Here is a 22,081-nt window from a genome sequence, read left to right as displayed (position 1 = left end):
TTAGACTGACTCTGTGATAGCCTACAGTGGCTGGAGACATTCTTATTTTACTCTAGTCAAGACAGTGCCAGTGCCTGCGGGTGTGAACAATTTATATCTAACTTTAGAATATAAGTCATTTTATGTTGTTATTTACATGTGGTTATGGTAGACTGTGTGAGTGAACGTCTTGTGTGGTCGAGTGAATGCGGACAGAATGAGAGTTTCATATTCTTATGTATGTAAATTTATTCAAGTCGTGGAATAATTGTTTTGGCCATGTTGATTTAAATATGAATTGTAACATGTGAAAAAAAATTCAAGAAACAATAACAGAACATCACCTGATTCAGCAATAAATAAGAGTCTTAAGACTTACCAAGCAGCTGCACTTCAATATGCCTCGGACGTTCGATAAATTTTTCAATGAACAGTGCCCCATTGCCAAAAGCTGACAGAGCTTCAGAGTATGCTCTGTTATAGTTCTCTTCCACCTCCTGAAAAGTAAAGAAACCAAAAAGTCACATATACATGAAAGGTCAAGACTGCTGAAAAACAGTGCAAGCAAAACCACCCATCTGTCAGCGAACGACAAGAAGAAAACCACCCATCTGCATCAATGTATACAAGGAAAGGCAACAGGATATCTCTGACTTTAGCAAATCTCAAGAATGTTTACCAGGCCCTTTAAAAATGTTACCTAGTTCAATAAAATTATATAAAGATCTCATGTCTGCTCCAGCAAACACACTCCAGACACATCTGACCCATTCTATCGCTCACATCAATATGTTTGACGACTCGCATGCCTCGCCCCCCACCGCCAAAGGCTGCCTTGAAAATGACAGGCACACCGTACTCCTGGCAGAACTTGTGGGCTTCCTCTGCTGACTTCACTGGCCCAGGAGAGCCCGGCACAACTTGCACACCTACAAATAAGCAATAAGACTGATTAGAAGATACGTTTTATTGCTATTTGAGTTCTGGAATACCTTGTGTATGCATGCATATGAACTTGTGAAAAGATACATCTGACCGCGTTTTATTATGAGAAAGGGGTGCATATGTGACTCAACTTCAAATTACTGCAGTCAGACGCAGTACATGTAATAGAATTGTACAATCTATTACTTACGAGGTACAGCAGACTTTTTTATTTCCCTATAGTAGTCAGTGCCAAGTCTACGTGTTCTGTATCCCTTGATACATGTTGAAAGCATACATGTACAAATTTGTGAAAAGCAGTAGCTGATTTTATATACCACTTAAAATATTTCAAGGGCCACTTGGAGAATTGTCCACTGCAAGCAAACAAATAATTCAAGAGTTTCAAACAATTCTCAAATTTTATTTCAATCACTCCCACAGACATTCCAAAAGTTCAAATTCATACAGACCTATATTGATGTACAGGTTAACTAGCAAAGTGAGGTATTTAGCTCGATAGAGACCCCTTGGTACTTCAATTTCCACCTATATCTCATGATCTGATCAGATTTTGTCATATTTTAAGACACCAAATGACTGAGGGTAATTGGGCCATTACATTTTTTGAAAGAATTTTTTTTTCTGGCACACATGCACATCATTTCTTCATAAAAATTACTTCCTTAGAGGTTTATTGCTTCCCTTACGAAGGCATCAAGCCAAGTTCAGTCGGGGAAAGTCGTCAAGAAACAGGTATGAAAGACAATGGGCATTTCCAGGTCAGACCTGAATCGGCACTTAACGAGTCTACAGACCACGGTTGTGATTCACAAGCACCAATAGCAGCGTCAACATCACATTTTCAAGTAGATTAATTTGACTTATGTTTAATTAAACGCCAGCCAGTAGAAATGATACAAAATAATGAATGTTAACTGCTGTTGGGTCTACTGGACCAGCTGAGAGAAAAATCGGTCGCAAAATACGCTTTGTGGAAATCCTTGCACAAAGTGGGATTTCGTTATAGCAAGATTGACAGGAAAATCACTGGCTTGCTTGAAAGAAAAAACATTGTGTAAAAGTGCATTCTTTTACTCAGAAAAATAAAGAAACACCGTGAAGAAGGAAGAAATGTGATCTACTTGGACGAGACAGGGGTCGATACTAATTATACATACAGGAAGATGCAGTGGGTGCCAGTGGAAGGCAACAGTAAAATCTCCCCAGCAACAAGGGAAACATTTTGTGATTTTGCATTGCGGCGGAGGAACAACCGGCTTCCTGCACCAGTATGATTTTGTTTTCATGGCCAAATCCACTGAAGTAGATTACAACAGCGAGAGGAATGGTACCATTTTTTGTGACTGGGTGGATAAGAACCTTGTGCCCGGCCCTCCCACCTGCATCTACCATTGTTATGGACAAAGCATCATATCATGGCCTGCAGGTGGGAAGGGACGAAGCCTCGAACAACAGCAACAAAGAAAGCTGACATTCAAAAATCCAAAATTTTATGAATAAATCCAAAATTTTAATAATAAATTTTCATTTAATTAATATACTTACCCAACTCACATATAGCAATTAACTCTAGTTCAGTGCTGGTAACGCTGTACGCGTCCCCTTGGTAACAAGGGAGACCACTCTAAAAAAGAGCGACCAATCCCATAAGGCCAGACCAATAACAAGTCCGACTTCCGTATGCGCGCGCATACGCCGCCATCTTATCATTCCAAAACGAAGCCCAACTCACTTCTTTTTTTAGACCCCCATACCACCACAGCGGGGAGGCGGGAGGGAATAAACGATGTGAGTTGGGTAAGTATATTAATTAAATGAAAATTTATTATTAAAATTTTAAATTAAATTACATATCTTTACCCAACTCACATATAGCAGATTGCTACTATAGGTGGCGGGTACTCACCAAAATCATGAAAGTAGGACCTGTCCTGCGGCTACCATAGCAGGCAACCCGGAACTGCCATCCTGTCTCAAGGAGGAGACGTCTCTGAGGTAATAGTTAATAAACACGTCCTCAGATCGCCAGTAGGCCGACTCCAGAACTTCGGCCAAACGACCAGACCGGAGGACTGCCAAAGAGGAGGCCCATGCCCTTGTTTCATGTGTTCTTGCCGAAGTGAGAGGCAACACTGCCCTAGCATCTCCAGACTGTGTTATCCACCAGGCGTAAGCTTGTCTGATCAACGTGGAGACCCACTTGGTTAACGTTGTTTTTGCTATATCCTTACACCTTGCTGTGTTCAGTGAAATAAAGAGAAGCTTCTGGCTTTCTGAACGAATGTGCCGAGTCCGCGACAGGTAACTGCTGAGCGTTCTCACAGGACAATTCACAAAGTCTGGATCTCCAGGAGCAAGAATCTTGCTCAAGGGGGGAATGTTAATGACAGGAGAGATTTGGCCTGGTTTCTGATTTTTTGCAAGAAAATCTGGCCTAAACCTAAGTGAAATAGACCCATCTTTCTCGGTCGAGATATCTTTCGCTAAGCCAGACAAAGCATGCACCTCGCTACCTCTACGAGACGTCGCGAGTAAAACCAGAAAAACGGCCTTGCGTGTCAAATTAACTAGGCTGGCTGACTGAAGAGGTTCAAACTCATCTGACGCCAAAAAACGCAAAACCAGCAACAAATCCCAGGCTGGGAGCTGAGACTTTGAATGAGCGGCCTTAAGGGAGGCCCCCTTAATAACACTAGAAATGACTCCGCTGAGAGTAATTTTGTGACCTAGCTGCCGCAGCGTTGAGGAGATAGCTGATCTAACGCGGAGAGAAGATGAAGACCCCCCCTGATCTGCTAGCCAGGCCAAATGGTTGGCCACCTGCATAGATCTTGGAGACAGGGGTCTAACCCCGTTACGTTCACACCATGTAACGACCAATGAGAGGAGTACACCGAGCTAGTCGACTCCCTATGGGCATGCTTCACGAAATTCAGAGTGGCAGATGATGCCCCTGCCCTAAGCAAAGAGCTTCTGACAGAATCCAACCGTGTAGGCTTAGAACCTGAGGATTCTTGTGAGGGATGCCTGACCGGGGTTGCAAGAGTTCTCCCTTTCTTACTGCGAGGGGGATAGGCGGTCGAACCGCCAGTCGCAGCAAGTCCGGGAACCAGTGCTGGCTTGACCATAATGGGGCAACCAACACCAGCGCTGGTCTCTCCAAATCCACTTTCCTCAGAACCTTTTGTTTGTTTGTTTATTTGTTGCTTAACGTCCAGCCGACTACGCAGAGCCATATCAGGACGAGGAAGGGGGGGATGAAGGGGGCCACTTGTCAAGCGATTCCTGTTTACAAATGCACTAACCCATTACTTGTGTCCCAGCAGGCTTTAGTAAAACTAAATTAATACCTACTGGAAGATTACCAGTTTCCAGTATGTTAAAATAGGCTTAACCTATCTACTGCTGGACTTACATCAGAACACTAACAGATTAAACTATACATGAATCGCGAGACAAGCGGCAAGAGAAGAGATTTTTTGGAAAAAATACAGGTGAATGAGCAAGAAGGCAGAAAAAAGAAAAGAATTCATGAAGAAAAAGAGAGCATGACAGGAAAGAGGAACCAAAAATCTACCTAACAGCAAACTAGAAAGCTCCTGCGGTTCCAAAAACAGGAGGGGCCTTTAATTTCATAACCGCAGTGCCCCACTGCGGGACCTCAGAACCTTGCCTAACAGACAAAACGGAGGGAAAGCGTAAGCTGTCAGGTTTGACCAGTCCAGTTCCAGAGCGTTGACTCCCCACGCCAGAGGATCTGGGAAGGGGGACGTGAAAAGTGTCAGCCTCGCCGAGAATCTTGTTGCAAACAAGTCGACCAACGGCTTGTCGATCTGTGTCCAAAGTCTCTGCAGGGACTGATGAGACAGAGTCCACTCTGAATGGACAACCTTGTCTCCCCTGCTCAGTGTGTCCGCAAGGACGTTCAAGCTGCCCTTCAGGTAAACCGCTGACAGCTGTATGTGCCACAAATCGCACCAAATCAGGATGCGGCAAGCGCTGTCTGAAAGACTGAGAGACCGTGTCCCTCCCTGCCTGTTTACATAAGACGCCACAGTCATATTGTCTGTGTGGAGCCTGACATGACTGTTCTTCAGGAAAGGCAGAAAAGCTTGGAGGGCCAAAGAAACAGCTTCCAACTCCAGCGCATTGATGTGCAGGGAGGACTGAGCCGAGTCCCAAACCCCTGACGTCATATGCTCCGCCAGATGAGCTCCCCACACCCTCAGAGAGGCATCTGTGAAGAGCTCGTTCTCTGGCAACGGGCCGACGATCGGGACCCCCTGTGACAACCACGGGAGCAGCCAGACCTGCGTAGTCAGGACAAACCAGGTCCCTAGCGCTATCTGGGTATCCCATCCCTGGGATGACTGATCCCACCGAGCCTGCAGTGCTGCCTGAAACGGCCTTTTGCGCACCCTGCCCAGTGGGATTAGGGTCGACATCGACTCCATCTGACCAAGTACCGATGACAACACCCGTACACTGGCCAGATTCTCTCCGTGAAGCGAGCGGATCAAGTCCTGGAGTTTGGTCACCCTTCTCTGAGAAGGGCGGACAGACCAATCTCGCGTATCGAAATCCATCCCTAGATACGAGAACTTCTGGGATGGATCCAACTCCGACTTTGACAGGTTTATCGAAAAGCCGAGCTGAGCTGCCTGACTGAGGACTTTCCGAGTATGGACCCCGCAGAGGTCTCTGTCCTCATGGAGGATCAGCTAATCGTCCAAGTACGCACGGAGGCGCACACCCTCTTTTCTCACCAGAGAGCAAAGTTGTCGAACGACTATGGTAAAGATCCAAGGCGCGAGAGAAAGGCCGAACGGAAGCGCCCTGAACTGATAGGCCTTGTCTCCCCAGGGGAAACGCAACCATTTCCTGTCTGTGACATGCATCAGGACGTGGAAATACGCATCTGTTAAGTCCACCGACGTTGTCCAGTCCCCTGGACGCAGAGCCTCCCGTACTGAGACCGGAGTCTCCATGGTGAACTTCACCACCCGAAGGAACTTGTTCAAAGTCGATAGATCCAACACCGGTCTCCATGCTCCCGAGGCTTTCCGCACTACAAAGAGTCTGCCGTAAAACCCCGGTGACCGAAGGTCCGTGACTTCCTCTATTGCCCTCTTGAGAAGAAGGGCTGTCACTTCCTTTTGTACAGCAGCCCTCGCCTCTAAGTCTCTTGGAGCTCTGCAAGGCGGCATTATCCTGGTAAGAGGTGCCTTTTCCCCTGACCAGAGAAGTCGGAACCCCGAACGTACGATCCCAGTAACCCACTTGCTGTCCACCAGCTGCAGCCAGGAAGAGAGGGCCCTGGACGGGCCACCCGCTACAACCAGTGCGGGGGCTACCGAGATATGAGGTTCGGGGGAGCATCATTGGGGGTGAGGCTTGCGCCCCGACCCCCTAGAACCGCCAAAGGACTGTCCCCTCTTAGGGTAAGGAGCTCCGCGGCCCCTACCCCTCGAGGCAAAAGACTGAGTCTGTGACTTTCCAACACCAGACGAAGAAGTCTGAGGCTTGTTTGACACCTGAGTCTGAGGCTTGTTCTGCGTCTTCGGATAACTCTGGAAGGCGATACGGGATATAGCAAGATCCCTCGCATCCTGCGTCTCCTTCTGAAGAGCGTCTAGGGAAGACTGACCCAAAAGCGCACCCTCTTAGAACGGAGAAGTCTTCAGGCTCTCAATAGTAGCCTTATCCCTAATCCTTGAGCCTGCCAAAAAGGCAGACCTCCTGTTAAGCACAGCATGGGCGTAGAGCTTAGCAGACAAAGACATCTGCTCCTTGGAAACTCTAGCCAGAGTAGTCAAAAGAGTGGTAACATCCGCAGTGGAAGCGTCATAGCGGAACTCAAAAGGATCAAGTGAGGTAGCAATGGACCTCGACAAAGACCTGTGCAAAGATTCGGAGACAGAAGAGAGCTCCAACAGAGATCTTCCTGTCTCCTCCACAGCTGCAAGAGAAGCGTCAGTATAAGGAAGAGGCTTGTCCTTATTGAAGCCGTCTTCCCGTAACACCGCAAGTTCCGGCGGAACCGAAAAAGCGGCCGACGGCAACGCGAAAGAGTCAACCAAGTTGACAGGATGTGAAGCCAGCTTGACATTCCGGACACCGGAAGCAGCTTGCTCCCCAATATTCGCAAGCCAAGGAATGACATCGTCCGGAGCCTCGCTATGTTGTATCAACAGCGGAAACGGCGAACCACGTTTGGTCTTGAGAGCATGTGCCATCTCAAAGGCAATGGACGAAGACTCTCGGAAGTGGAAGTGAACTCTCTGTTCCTTCGCCGACCGGAAATCGTCGAACGGAGAGAGGTGGAGGAAGGGTCTTCGAACCCGAAACCACCCCTTCCGGGAAATACTTAAATGCCGTCTCAGCTGCCAGTGACACCGCACTTGACAACTTAAATGGCAAGTTAAGCTGAGTGTCTTCCGCCGTAACGGAAGCACCCTCGTCAGCGTCTCCGTCATGCCCAACCACGCAATCCGGAAGCTGACCCTCAGAAAGACTCGCATGGTCAAACCAAGAATCAGCCACACCAACGACTTCCTGCCCCCCCGGGAGAGGGCGGAAGAGGATAAGTACGATCCACGTTGTTCTGTGACAGAGGTGGCTTTGACAAATCCTTACACTGCACAGGGCCCATCAACCCCACCGACAGTGCTTTCGCCCTCCTGTCGGCAGGAATATCAGAACTATCGCGGCACCATGTGCGTGCTTCTTCCTCCTGTGAGCGTAACCCACTTTCGCCGGAGAACCCGGCTACTCATGGGGTAGACATACCTTTAAAGTGCCCAGGCACGTTCAGCAAAAACACAAGGTGACCGTCACCATCCTGCGAGGCATGTACGTCAGCTTGAGAAACAAAAGCGGAAGCTGAAGCAGAAGCAGAAGCAGAAGGCGAAGACCGGATCCGCGCAAGTGATGACGCATCCACCACACCGGAAGGAAGAGCGCGTAGCTCCGCCCTAGTAGACGTCAAATCTGCGGCCAACGTCGAAACCTGCGAACTTAACGTAAGTAACAGAGAAGCAACATCCGAGGGCAACACACCGGAACTAACCGGAGCCCCCGAATCAACGACAGCTTTGACCACATGGCTAACCTTGTCTTTCACCTTCAAAGGTACAATGTCAGCCGGCGGATTATCAACAAGAACATCAATACATTTGTTAGAACCTGGCTCTAGAACGGAGACTGCGGTTTTTCCAGCACTCTTACTCTTTCTAGACACTTTCTTAACGGGAGAAGCTTCAGCAGTCACCTGTCTCGAACTGGACTGCTTCGTGGCGTTCTCCGCCATAATCAAAAACGAACTCACAAAAAATTTTCTCTGAAAAATATTACAAGTCCGAAAATTGCGACCAAAATGTCGCCAAAGTTTCACAAAACAAGAAAGACCTCACCCAAACAGCATCAGGTGAAGACGCAAGCACGGCGGCAAACCAAGGGGTAACACCAAAGTCCAAAGACCAAGGCAAAAAGCTGACAACAGCCAGAGCGTACATAGACAGCGACCAGTCCCTTGAAGCGCTGAGTGTGGAATGATAAGATGGCGGCGTATGCGCGCGCATACGGAAGTCGGACTTGTTATTAGTCTGGCCTTATGGGATTGGTCGCTCTTTTTTAGAGTGGTCTCCCTTGTTACCAAGGGGACGCGTACAGCGTTACCAGCACTGAACTAGAGTTAATTGCTATATGTGAGTTGGGTAAAGATATGTAATTTAATTTTCATTTAATTAATATACTTTCCCAAATCACATATAGCAATTAACCCTAAAGGATCTAGACTGTTTTATGATGTTTTTGTTAAAAAAATTGATACACCTAATCCATGCAAAAAATGGGAACAAATGCTAGAGAATGAAATAGATTGGGATAAGATATTTTTCAAAACACATAAAATTAAAGAAATCCGTTTAAAATGGTTCCAGATGAAAATCACATACAGGACACTTGTAATGAATTCTATTCTAAAAGAAATGAGAATAGTAGAAAACAACAATTGCACTTTTTGCAATATGGAAAAAGATACTATTTATCATTACTTATGGTCATGTGAACATGTTCAACTATTTTGGAAAGATTTTGAAAGGTGGTTAAAATCACAATGTGATCATTGTCAAAGACTGAGAATGAATAAAGTACTTGTTCTTTTTGGTTACGATAAAAAAACGAGAACTGATGATGGTTTTGATTTCTTGTTGCTACATGCCAAATATTTTCTGTACAAATGTCGTTTCAATAAATGTAAACCACGCCTTGTGGCATTTTGTAATTATATTAATTACCAATATAAAGTTGACCGATATGTACATCAAATTGAAATGAGGGAACATAATTTTACTCTAAAATGGGCAATGTATAACAATTTATTTAACCAATAATATTTTCATGTTTTACATTTTACATTGTGTATAATTACTCTGCCAATGTATGTTATTGTGTCTAATCATATCATACATTCTGTACTTATTCATTTTCATTTTTGTCAACTTCGCCTGAAAAAATTTAAATAAAAAAAAACAAGAAGGGCAAAGCCCATACGACTCACATGCTTGACCTTGACCTTTACATGACCTTGACCTTCAGGGTCAAGGTCAAATAACTAAACCTAGCAATGACATCATACACTAAGAACTGCTTTACACATTTTTTCTACCAAAATACATGTGACCTTGACCCAAGGTCAAGGTCATCCAAGGTCATGCAACACAACGCTGTTAATTCAAGACATAGGAAGTACAATGGTGCTTATTGGCTCTTTCTACCATGAGATATGGTCACTTTTAGTGGTTCACTACCTTATTTTGGTCACATTTCATAAGGGTCAAAGTGACCTTGACCTTGATCATATGTGACCAAATGTGTCTCATGATGAAAGCATAACATGTGCCCCACATAATTTTTAAGTTTGAAACAGTTATCTTCCATAGTTCAGGGTCAAGGTCACTTCAAAATATGTATACAATCCAACTTTAAAGGACCCTTGCGACCTTGACCTTGAAGCAAGGTCAACCAAACTGGTGTCCAAAGATAGGGCTTACATTGCCCTGTATAGCATACATAGCTAAGGTTGCCATTCTCGATAACTTCAGAAAAAAATGCGAAAATGTGAAAAATGGTCGTTTTTGAGACAACAATTACGGCCCCTGTGACCTTGAACTTGAAGTGAGGTCAAGTTGCCGCACATGTTTTTTGAGATCTTGTAACCATACACAATCAGGCCACATCAGGTGTTGATAGACTTAATAGTGTCCAAGAAATATCCAACGTTAAAGTTTTCCGGACGGACGCCGGGACGGACGGACGGACGGACGACTCGGGTGAGTACATAGACTCACTTTTGCTTCGCATGTGAGTCAAAAAGTATCTTGCTCAAGGGGGGAATGTGAATGACAGGAGAAATCTGGCCGGGTTTCTGATTTTTTGTAAGAAATTCCGGTCTAAATTTAAGCGAAATAGACCCATCTTTCTCAGTTGAAATATCCTTCGCTAACCCAGATAAAGCATGTACCTCGCTACCTCTTCGAGAAGTAGCGAGTAAGACCAGAAACAAGGCCTTGCGTGTCAAATTAGCCAGGCTGGCTGACTGAATGGGTTCGAACCCTTCTGAAGCCAAATAACGCAAGACCAACAACAAATCCCAGGCAGGGAGCTGAGACTTAGAGCGAGCGGCCTTAAGGGAGGCACCCTTAATGACACTAGAAATAACTCCACTGAGTGTAATCTTGTGTCCCAGTTGCTACAGCGTTGAGGAGATAGCTGACCTAACGCGAAGAGAAGAGGGAGATCCGCCCTGATCTGCCAACCAAGCCAAATGATTGGCCACTTGCATCGATCTAGGTGACAGGGGATTGACCCCATTAATTTAAGAGAACACCATTTAGACCAGGCCGCCCAGTGCGAAGAGTACACCCTATGGGCACGCTTCACGAACTTCAGAGTGGAAGAAGAGGCCCCTGCCTTGAGCAAAGAGCTTCTGACAGAATCCATCCGTGAAGGTTTAGAACCCGAGGATTCTCGTGAGGGATGCCTGATCGCGGCTGAACGAGCTCTCCCTTTCTTACTGCAAGAGGGATCGGAGGCCGCACCGCCAGACGCAGTAAGTCGGGAAACCAGTGCTGGCTTGGCCAAAGTGGGGCGACCAGAACCAGCGCTGGTCTCTCCAAATCCACTTTCCTCAACACCTTGCCCAACAGACAGAACGGAGGAAAGGCGTAAGCTGTCAGGTTTGTCCAGTTCATTTCCAGAGCGTTCACTCCCCATGCCAGAGGGTCTGGGAAGGGGGACACGAAAAGGGGAAGCCTCGCAGAAAACCTTGTTGCAAACAGGTCGAGAAGCCCTTGATCAGATAAATCGCTGACAGCAATATGTGACGAGAGTCGCACCAAGTCAGAATGCGGCAAGCACTGTCCGAAAGACTGAGAGACCGCGTTCCGCCTTGCCGATTTACATATGACGCCACGGTCATATTGTCTGTGTGGAGCCTGACATGACTGTTCTTCAGAAAAGGCAGAAAAGCTTGGAGGGCCAAAGAAACAGCCTCCAACTCCAGCGCATTGATGTGCAGGGAGGACTGAGCCAAGTCCCAAACCCCTGACGCCGTATGCTCTGCCAGGTGAGCTCCCCACCCCGTCAGAGAGGCATCTGTGAAGAGCTCGTTCTCTGGCGACGGGCAGACAATCGGAACTCCCTGTGACAACCACGGGAGCAGCCAGACCTGAGTAGTGTGAAGAAACCAGGTCCCCAGAGCTATCTGAACGTCCCATCCCTGGGATGATTGATCCCACTGAGACTGTAGGGCTGCCCTGCCTAGTGGGATGAGAGTCACCATCGACTCCATCTGACCGAGTACCGATGTCAAAACCCGTACACTGGCCAGATTCTCTCCGTGAAGCGAGCGGATCATGTCCTGAAGTTTGCCCACCCTTCTCTGAGAAGGACGAACAGACCAATCTCGAGTGTCGAAATCCATCCCTAGATATGTGAACTTCTGGGATGGATCCAACTCTGACTTCGTCAGATTTATCGAGAAGCCGAGCTGAGCGGCCTGACTGAGAACTTTCTGAGTATGGATTCCGCAAAGATCTCTGTCCTGATGAAGGATCAGCCAATCGTCTAAGTACGCTCGGAGGCGTACACCCTCTTTTCTCAGCAGAGAGCAAAGTTTTCGGACGATTATGGTAAAGATCCATGGAGAGAGAGACAGGCCGAACGGAAGAGCCCTGAACTGGTAGGCTCTGTCTCCCCAGCGGAAGCGCAGCCATTTCCTGTCTGCTACATGCATCAGAACGTGGAAATACGGATCTGTTAAGTCCACTGAAGTTGCCCAGTCCCCCGGACGCAGAGCCTCCCGTACTGAGGCCGGAGTTTCCATAGTGAACTTCACTACCCGGAGGAACTTGTTCAAGGATGACAGATCCAACACCGGTCTCCATGCTCCCGAGGCTTTTGGAACTACGAATAGTCTGCCATAAAGCCCCGGGGACCGTAGGTCCGTGACTTCCTCTTTTGCCCCCTTGCGAAGAAGGGCAGTCACTTCTCCTTGTATGGCAGCCCTTGCCTCCAGATCCCTTGGAGCTCTGCAAGGCGGCATTATCCTGGTAAGAGGTGCCTTTCCCTCTGACCAGAGAAGTCGGAACCCCGAACGCACTATCCCAGTAACCCACTTGCTGTCCACTAGCTGCAGCCAAGAAGTGAGGGCCCTGGACGGGCCGCCCGCTACAACCAGTGCGGGGGCTACCGGGATGAGAGGTTCGGGGGAGGATCATTGGGGGTGAGGCTTGCGCCCCGACCCCCTAGAACCGCCAAAAGACTGTCCCCTCTTAGGGTTCGGAGCTCCACGGCCCTTACCCTTCGAGGCAAAAGACTGATTCTGTGTCTTTCCACCGCCAGACGAAGAAGTCTGAGGCTTGTTCGACGACTGAGGCTTGTTTTGAGTCTTTTGGAAGCCCTGGTGAGCAATACGGGCGATGGCGAGATCTCTCGCATCCTGCGTCTCTTTCTGAAGAGCGTCCAAGGATGTCTGACCCAACAGAGAACCCTCCGAGAAAGGAGAAATCTTCAGGCTCTCGATAGTGGCCTTATCCCTGATCCTGACAAAAACGCAGACCTCCTAGAATGCACGGCATGGGCATAAAGCTTAGCAGACAAGGACATCTGCTCCTTGGATACCCTAGCCAACGTGGTCAAAAGGGTAGTAACATCCACCGACGAGGCGTCAAAGCGGAACTCGAACGGATCGAATGAGGTAGCAATAGATCTCGACAAGGACCTTTGCAAAGACTCGGAAACGGAAGAGAGCTCTAAGAGAGACCTTCCTGTTTCTTCCAAAGCCGCAAGTGATGCCTCAGTATAAGGTACAGCCCTGTCTTTACTGTAACCATCCTCACGTAACGAAGCCAGTTCCGGTGTGACCGGAAGGACCGCCGAAGGCAGAACGAATGAGTCAACCAAGTTGATAGGCTGCGGGAACAGCTTGAAATTCCGGAAACCGGAAACAGCTTATCTCCAGCCTTCGCAAGCCAAGGGACCACGTCGTCGGGGGCCTTACCATGTTGCATCAACAACGGTACCGCCGGACCACGTCCCTTCTTCAAGACATTTGCCATCTCAAAGGCAATGGACGACGATTCCCGGAAACGGAAGTGAACCTTCTGTTCCTTCGAACTCCGGAAGTCGTCAAACGCGGAGAGAGGTGGAGGAAGCTTCGTTCTACTCTCAACCACCCCTTCCGGGAAATACTTAAATGCCGTTTCCGCCGCCAGCGTCACTGCGCTTGTCAACTTGAAAGGCAAGTTAAGTTGAGTGTCTTCCGCCACAACGGAAGCACTCTCGTCAGTCTCTCCGTCAGGTAGTTCCGCCCTTGTAGAAGACAATTCCGCAGCCAAAGTAGACACCTGCAAACTCAAAGTCAACAGCAACGACGCTACGTCGGAGGCCGCTAAACCTGAACTAACAGGTGCCCCAGACTCAACAACAGCTTTGTCAACATGACTAACCTTGGCTCGTATTCTTGAAACAGCTGCAACTCATATACCGGCCTGTAAAACCACTTCCGCTCGATGAGTCCGCTAAGTGTTATTCATTCTTTCTTTCTTTCTTTATTTGGTGTTTAACGTCGTTTTCAACCACGAAGGTTATATCGCGACGAGGGAAAGGGGGAAGATGGGATAGGGGAAAGGGGGGAGATGGGATAGAGCCACTTGTTAAGTGTTTCTTGTTCACAAAAGCACTAATCAAAAAATTGCTCCAGGGGCTTGCAACGTAGTACAATATATGACCTTACTGGGAGAATGCAAGTTTCCAGTACAAAGGACTAAACATTTCTTACATACTGCTTGACTAAAATTTTTACAAACATTGACTATATTCTATACAAGAACCACTTAACAAGGGTAAAAGGATAAACAGAATCCGTTAGTCGCCTCTTACGACATGCGGGGTGCAGAGAAATAAGGATGTGGAAAAGAAGACTTTTGGTAAGTGAAATAAAGGTGATGGATCCAGTCAGGTAGAAATAAGACAACAAGAAAAGAATTCGAAAACTGCAGGGAATAGTAGGGAGAGTTTTCTTGGAAGGAAATATAGGTGAAAGGACTGGAAAGGCAGAAATAAGACAAAAGAAGAGAAGTAAAGGGGTGGGGTAGCTCTGTTTAAACGCTCCCGCCGCGTGAAGGCGACCCCATGGGAGCAAGTGTTATTCATGAAACTCCGGTAAAGACTTACCCGGGTGTCTCCGAGCTGTAAAGTTAGAGGACCCATCCCCCTCCTCTAAAACCGTCAATTTTGAATAAATCTTGTTAAAATATTGTTTGTAGATTTATGTCCCTCATGGACACACATTGGTGTCATTTAAGCACCAATGCATTGCGGACAAATACGAGATATCGCTCGCGAAAGATTTCAACCGATGCTCGATCATACCGGCTTGTGGTGAAAGCGTGCTAGCGTCTTCTTTAATGCATTACAGTGTCCGTTTATTTTCAACTGATTCCGTGGTCGAACGGTTCTCTCGTTCGCCTGATGCGTGATTGAGTCGAGTTCAAATCTCCATCTGCCCATTATTATTTTTTTACTCTTTGGCATTTGTTTATTTTTGTTTATTTTCTTCATGTGCAAAAGAGTACGTTATAATAGCAAAATTGATTTTAAAAAAAATTTTAGGCTGGAATGTTTTTTTTTTTAAAATCTTTGGTTAACATGATATTAGTTTATTGATAAAGTTTGTTAACTTAAACATAAACATTTGATTAAAAAAATTAAATAAATAACCATGAAGAAGGATGCTTCCCGCTTAAAAAAACAAAGGTGAGAGAGAAAAAAAACCACCTAAAATGCGGTAGCAACCACCTGCATGCAACTGAGATTAAACACAAAAAAATAAAAAATAAATAAAAAGGGTCTCCCCGTGTTTTTATTTCATTCAGTTTGTTTGGGTAGTTGCTATTGACTTTGAAACTGACACGCTGGCTAAAAAGCTGCAACATTGTGTCCTTCAAAGTCAAACTGTCGTTTAACTACCGCCCAGTATTTATTTTTACTGCCCAGTAATTATTTATTTTTCCCCGGTATTCATGTGTGTCTAGCGGAAGGTCGGCAGCTACCAGTTGGTTATTTTTAGAATTGAAGATTCCCGATGCTTGCTCTTCTCTGTGCACGCGTTACCGGCGTTTTCGCCGGCGTGTCAGTTTCAAAGTCAATAGCAACAACCCAAACAAACTGAATGAAATAAAAACACGGGGAGATTTTATTTTTATTTTTTTTATAAACCTCAGTTGCATGCAGGTGTACATGGTATAGTACCTAGTAAACGCCCACCCCCCAGTTTCGACCAGTGGACTAGTAGACAAGGATAATAAATAAAGATTATTCAGTCTGCTGTTTTTCAATTGTTTCCTTTCCTTAGACATGCTTCGGGGATTGGACAGAAAAAGGTTTCTAGAGTGGCTAGAGAATCGCAATACATTTTTGACTGGGAGGAAAAAGAAGAAACGAAAGCTTCATCTTTGGTTTAAACATAAGTTTATTTCAACAAATGTTACACAGGCATGGGAATTGAAAATTGTAAAAAAGGCTGAACATTTTTAAGTGAAGACGCTTCGCGTCAAGTCGACGGCGCAAAGCGCCTAGCCATACTAGGGGGGTCCGAGGGCATGCCCCCCCGGAAATTTTTTTCTCCAAAGAACCCAGATGGTGCAATCTGGTGTCATCTGAGCTCCAAGTTTGCCATTAAATTCTGTTTTTAGAATCAGAGTTTTTAGTACCAATTTTTGATTTTTTTAAGAAAAAAAATATGTACATGTATTATATGGTTGAAATTTGTTAAAAAATTGATCTGTTGAGACAAACAGGAAAATGTAACTTGTAACACAATCTGGTTTACTTTCAAACATAAAAGTTACAAAGGCTCACCAATAAGAATTGCCTACTTAAGTTACTTTCCCATGATCTCTTACAATGATAAGGCTCAACGCATAGATTTTTCTTCGATTTGTGGGTTGGCGGTTTGGGTACCAGCCCAGCTCCAACCCTTGCTTAAATTTGGTAAATATAGTTCGAAGATTACGAATACGATCAGCACAGTGACATTCGAATGGAGGAAAACTGAAACAGATGCGCAAAGTTCAGATCTAGAGCGGTGTTCTTCGCTTGACTTGAGCCAAAATCTGTTCTTCTTCTGCCGTATTTGTTTGTTTGTTTGTTTGTTTGCTTAACGCCCAGCCGACCACGAAGGGCCATATCAGGGCGGTTTCTGCCGTATAAAATCGAAGGAAAATCAAACAATTCAGGAGCACTGTGCCTTACTTGAGCAGAAAAAAACCCACCTGGCAAACGTTGATTGTCCTTCAGAGAAGAGCACATTTCAATGTGCTTCTTCCTGCGGAGATGGTCAGTAACAGTTAGTAGGTGTTGCAGACGATGCACCATGCTGAACCACGGACATCAATTTTTCTGTTTGTCTCTATTCACTTCCACAACAGCCGACACCCACTCCCATTTCCATTTGTTCGCGCATCCAGTGTCATCGAATCTTTGACCACGTTTTACAACACGCGCGATCGACATTTTCACTGGTACACTGCGTTCAATGCTGTCGCTTGCCCGCGAATCCTATAGCGTGCCCGCGAATCAACAGCGAGCTGTTTCACTCAAAGTTCAAGTAACTGAGGCGGGCGGTAGCAGTGCGTGAACAAAGTTTTCGCGGGCTTTTGCGCTAAGGCAAAAGTAACCGGTGCTTTTTTTGTGTGCCTCCCCCCTTTATTTTTTCGGCGGACATTTTTGCTTTTCCGGCGGAACAAACAAAAATTTCGGCGGAAATCCGCCGTTTGGCGGACAATTCCCATGCCTGGTTAAGTCCGTGCTGCCAGAAGAAGGAGGACTGACTGCCCCCCCCCCTTTTTCCTGCCACCACTTGAAGGCATGCCTAAACCAAGTGGCAGACCATCCAGCTAAGGTTGACTTCAATAAGTCATTACCTCCACCAATATTGATAGATATTCTTTCTTTCTTTATTTAGTGTTTAACGTCGTTTTCAACCGTCCATGGTTAAATCGCGACGGAGTTGAAATATATGAACAAGAGTCTTTGTTCAAATGATCTAAAAAAAAATAATAATTTAAAATTTAAAAAAATCAGTGCGAGTCGGAAAAGCTTTCAAAACTCGAAATGTTCAATTGGCAAATATGGCTCTAGAAGAGCCAAAAAATTGCTAATTGGTTAGAATTGTGAATAGGAGATGGCTTCTCCAGTTTCCACTTATCTGTCAGAAATTTGAAAGAAACCTAAGTGCCATAGATCAGTCTTTCTACAAAGAGCTATCTACAGCAAAACTAGACAGAAAATACACTTACTCCCACTTCTCTCAGAAGCTACTAGAGTAAGCAACCGTATTGATCAGCAAGGCTAGTTTTGTAAAGGACTAAAGAATCCGATCACAAAAACTCCAAAACTAGGAGCAAAGCCCCAAGCCGGGACTGGAGAATGTTTACGGCCAGCCGAAGAGAGGCTCCCTTAAACATGCTGGCTATAGAGCCCCCAGTAAAATATTGCGACCGAGCTGTTACAGTGCAGCTGCTATCGCGTAACGTCTTAATTCAAAAACGTGGGAGAAAATTCGGAAAGCCAAGATAGGTGGTTAGCCACCTGCAATGAACGGAGAGAAGAGGCGTTCTTTCCGTGATAATACGCCATTTGTTCCAAGCCAGTCAAAGTGACAAATAAAACGAAGACGCTGAACGCATACGGGATCTCCGAGCCAAAACCAGAGTTGAGGCCGAAGCCCCTGAGGGTCTCAAAAATTCCCGTACAGAAGACACTCGTGTGGCTCGAGTATAAGAAAATACGAAGCCCTCTTGCCAGCCTTAAGAGGCCTGGTAACCAAGATTGTACGGGCCCCTACTATGCGACTGGCAGGCCGCTCAAAGTAAAATCAAGTGTATTGATCTTCCATGCTTCGGGATCCGGAAACAGGAAGACGAACATAAGCAAAAGGCGATAGTACCAAGAGGCAAAAACTTCTAACAGCGGCTTCTCCAATCCACCCGAAGGCGTAAAAGCGCGTGGTGAGATAGAGTCCACTCTGAGTGGACATTCTTGACCAACAGACTTAGAGAGCCCGCCAAATCATTGAGCCCCCCATGACGGTACTTCGCTGCTAATAAAATCTCGTGTTGGTAAAACCACAACAGAAACTCTCATGCTCAAGGAGGAAGCGAAAGGGAGTGAGAGACCCCCTTGCTTGTGGAAATAAAGAACCACTGTGGTGTAGTCTCCTTGACTCAACACAAGTTCTAGCCCTTTATTTGCTTCAGATTAAAGCCCAGCCGACCACAAAGGGCCATATCAAAGCTGTGCTGCCTTAGCCATCTAATGTATCCTAGCCCTGCAATTCCAGTTCCTACCTGGAGTAAAGGGCTTCTAGAAAGGGCCGCTTTGCACAATCTCCTCAAGAGATCAAAACGGCCAAAAATTAATTTGACTAGAATAGAAATCAGAACCCTGAAATCCACAAAAATGTAGCCACTTCCGATCTATTTTGTATCAAAATGTGGAAGTAACCTCCATACGATCATTGTAAGAGACCCAAAAGGAAGGGCCCAGTGCCTCCCTCCATAAAGTGGGAGTCCTAATACCCACCAGCCGCTGTGGTAAAACACAAAGGCGAAAAGAAGGGTGATGCCGAGCACTAAAACTCCAGCTGACATCACTGCCAGGAGTGTGCGAGAAAGCGTGCTTTTGTGTGTGTGACCCGACCCCACCGCTAACTTGACCCCAGGGGGAAGAGAGGTGAGAAATTGGCCAAAGCACTGCCGCGAAGGAGAGAGTATGGAGATAAAAGATAAAGCCAAGACAGCGAGCCTGGAGCTTTTCTTTGATAACAAAGCTAAGGCCTGCCATACGTTTTCCTTTTGCTGTGAGCTTCTCTTTAATAGAGAAGAGTCCGCGTGCCTAGAAGCGGACTCGAAAAGAGAACCTCCAAGCAAAGAAGAGATTAAGGTCTCGCCAAAAGAACAATACTTTTAGGTAGAGACCTACTCCCAGGCGAACAGCAAAGCTACATCCTTTGTATCTGCGTCCTGACGGAACACAAAGATATCCAGAAAGAACATAACCGCACAAGAGAGAGACCAATGAAAGACTTGTTCAAAGGCAATAAACATAAAGAAGAGAGGCCACAACCTTCCACAGCCAGGAGATCCTTGTTCTTACAGACAGACAGACAGATTCTCCTAACAATAAACGTCCAGATGGATGTCCGCCAAATCCGGGGTACCCGGAGGCGGTTCCGTGGACAGAACTAAGTTCTAAGGCTTGAAGTCAACCGAGGCCTACGGATAGCGCTCAGCAAGTGATGCGCTACTTGAGTAGGTGACGCAAGCTAAAGCAACGCCGCAGCAGGTACCTAGCCAAGCGCTGCCCACAAAGGAAGTGGTTACAAAGGAGACTCGTTAGAACAAACTTCCACAAGTTTAAAAGCCACCAATGAAGGATCCAAGAACTTAACGTTCGAAGATTTTCCTTAGAAAGCTCAAATCAGCTGAAAATGACACAAACCACGGCCAAGCTGACGCAGGAGCTTCCCCATGAGATGCCAGCAAAGGCAGAGATGGGGCAAAAACATCATTTGAGTTCGCAGAATGTTCCTGAGAAGGAGCAAAACACGCCAAAAATGATGGAGGAGAAAAAACGGCAGATGACGATGCTACTGCTAACCCCTTCAGGGAAATAGCGTGTAGTAACCTCTGCTGCCAGTGCTACCAAAGATGGCAGCTTAACTGAAAGACAAAAAGAGACATCTCCATCTGCCTCAGAAGCTTCGTCTTCCATATCCTCATCATCCTGTTCGGTAGCATCCCAACGAACTTCGAAAGGATGAGAACCGGAAACCAATCCCGATGAGGCAACACCTGCCGAAACCGGGAAAGGTTGGGAAAAAATTCCCAGAAGCCGGAACTCCGTGAACGGATCCTCCATCCACCTGCCTCATGCCAGCTGAAAGACTGTAAGAGGAAGTGGATGCAGCCTGTGTAACAGCAGAGGAACCGCAGTAGCGGAACCGGAAGCCGAAGGCTGATGAGTGCCGACTACCAACACCACAGTGTTAACGGCAGAAGGCTATACCATTCAGCAACCGGAAGACACAGCCGCAAAAGCGGAAGCGGAACCGGCAGTGGATTGGTAAGCATCAGAACCAACAGGAGTCATAGAAATGCAACCGGAAGATCCTGTTGTCCTACAACCGTAAGTAGCGGACACATGCGGAACTAGGTGTCTTCCCCCAAAGAGGAAGCACCTCAGTCAGTATCCCCATCATGCTTGGCCTCGCAATCCGGAAGCTGACCCCCGGAATGACTACCATAGCCAACCGGGGAGTCAACTTTACTGACAACTTCCTGACCCCAGGGTGGAAGCGGAAGCTGTACACCCAGGTCCCGTCTGTAGACAGGGCTGAGTGCACCAGACCTTCCGTTCGCTCGACAGGGCTCCTATCCTCCACTGACCTACCGACGGCACGGTGGGGGCCAGCCAAGAGATAGGAACTTTCACCCCCGCGGATCAGGCTAGGGGCTACTCTCTCCTGACGACGCGCCACGCTTTGGCCGGAGAACCCGGTTACTAGCGTAGCAGATATACCTCCAGAATGTAAAGACACGCCGGAAGACGAACCGCCCGAAGGCGGAAAGAGGAAGTCCCCATCATCCTGCGAAGCAAGCACCTCTGCCCGTGAGACCTTAGCCGAAGGAGACGGTCGAACCTTGGCTAACGACGACACATCCGCAACACCGGAAGGCAAAGCACGGAGTTCCGCCCTCGTGGACGAAATTTCCGTCGCCAACGAAGAAACCTGCGAACTGAGAGACAGAAGCAACGCAGCTACGTCTGCCGACGTCAACCCGGGAACCACAGGGGAATCATCCCCTTTCACAGGTTTATCAACATGCGATATCTTGTCAACAGACTTAGCAGACAAAATGGAAGTAGCGGGTAAATCTACCAAAACATCCACACATTTCTTAGAAAGAGGTTCCAACACAGACACGACCGCTTGGCCGGTTAGTTTAGCATTTCTAGAAACTTTCTTTGGCGGAGAGGACACAGCAGCTCCTGTAAGGAGTTGACCTCTTCTTAGCATTGTCGGCCATGCATAAAAACGACTCACGAAAAAAAATTTGACAAAATATTTGCAAGTCCAAAATGCGACCAAAAATGCGGCCAAAATTCAGGAAAACAAAAGGAACGACCTCACCTTAACATAGTTGTGAAGTCCACACGAAGAGAAAACCAAGAGGACGAAACAAAGTCCAAAGACTAAGTCCCAAAGGCTGAAAACAGCCAGAGCGTACAGAATATGCGACCAGCTCGACTGAGCGCCGAGTTTGGAATGATTATAAATGGTGGTGTATGCGCGCGCATACGGAAGGAAGACTCAGTTTGGGTCTGGTCTTATGGGTATTGGTCACTCTTTTTTACCAAGGGGACGCGTACAGCGTTACCAGCACTGAACCAGGGTTAATTGCTATGTGAGTTGGGCAAGATATGTAATTTAATGATGCTTTGGATTTCCAATTTGGTTTGAGACTACGTGACAAGGGCAACACTCTAGGCTTACTGTCATAATATATCCTGGCATCAACCAGGCCCG

General features: G+C 46.7%; 1 protein-coding gene across 5 annotated transcripts in view; it reads right to left on the bottom strand.

Moving 5' to 3' along the window:
- Positions 1–22,081, bottom strand: part of LOC138952783 (pyruvate carboxylase, mitochondrial-like) — a 479,047-nt gene that overhangs the window by 412,530 nt on the left and 44,436 nt on the right. For all 5 annotated transcript variants that reach the window (XM_070324522.1, XM_070324518.1, XM_070324521.1 and 2 more), the window contains exons 5-6: positions 763–908; positions 359–476 (exon numbers count right to left, since the gene is read on the bottom strand). In XM_070324522.1, the coding sequence (XP_070180623.1) occupies positions 359–476; positions 763–908 (264 nt within the window). The remainder of the gene's footprint in view (positions 1–358; positions 477–762; positions 909–22,081) is intronic.

This window comes from Littorina saxatilis, linkage group LG17, assembly GCF_037325665.1.
Source record: "Littorina saxatilis isolate snail1 linkage group LG17, US_GU_Lsax_2.0, whole genome shotgun sequence".
Lineage (NCBI taxonomy): Eukaryota > Metazoa > Mollusca > Gastropoda > Littorinimorpha > Littorinidae > Littorina > Littorina saxatilis.
The sequence above is the reverse complement of the archived record's forward strand: the minus strand, read 5'-3'. Positions and strand labels throughout refer to the sequence as shown.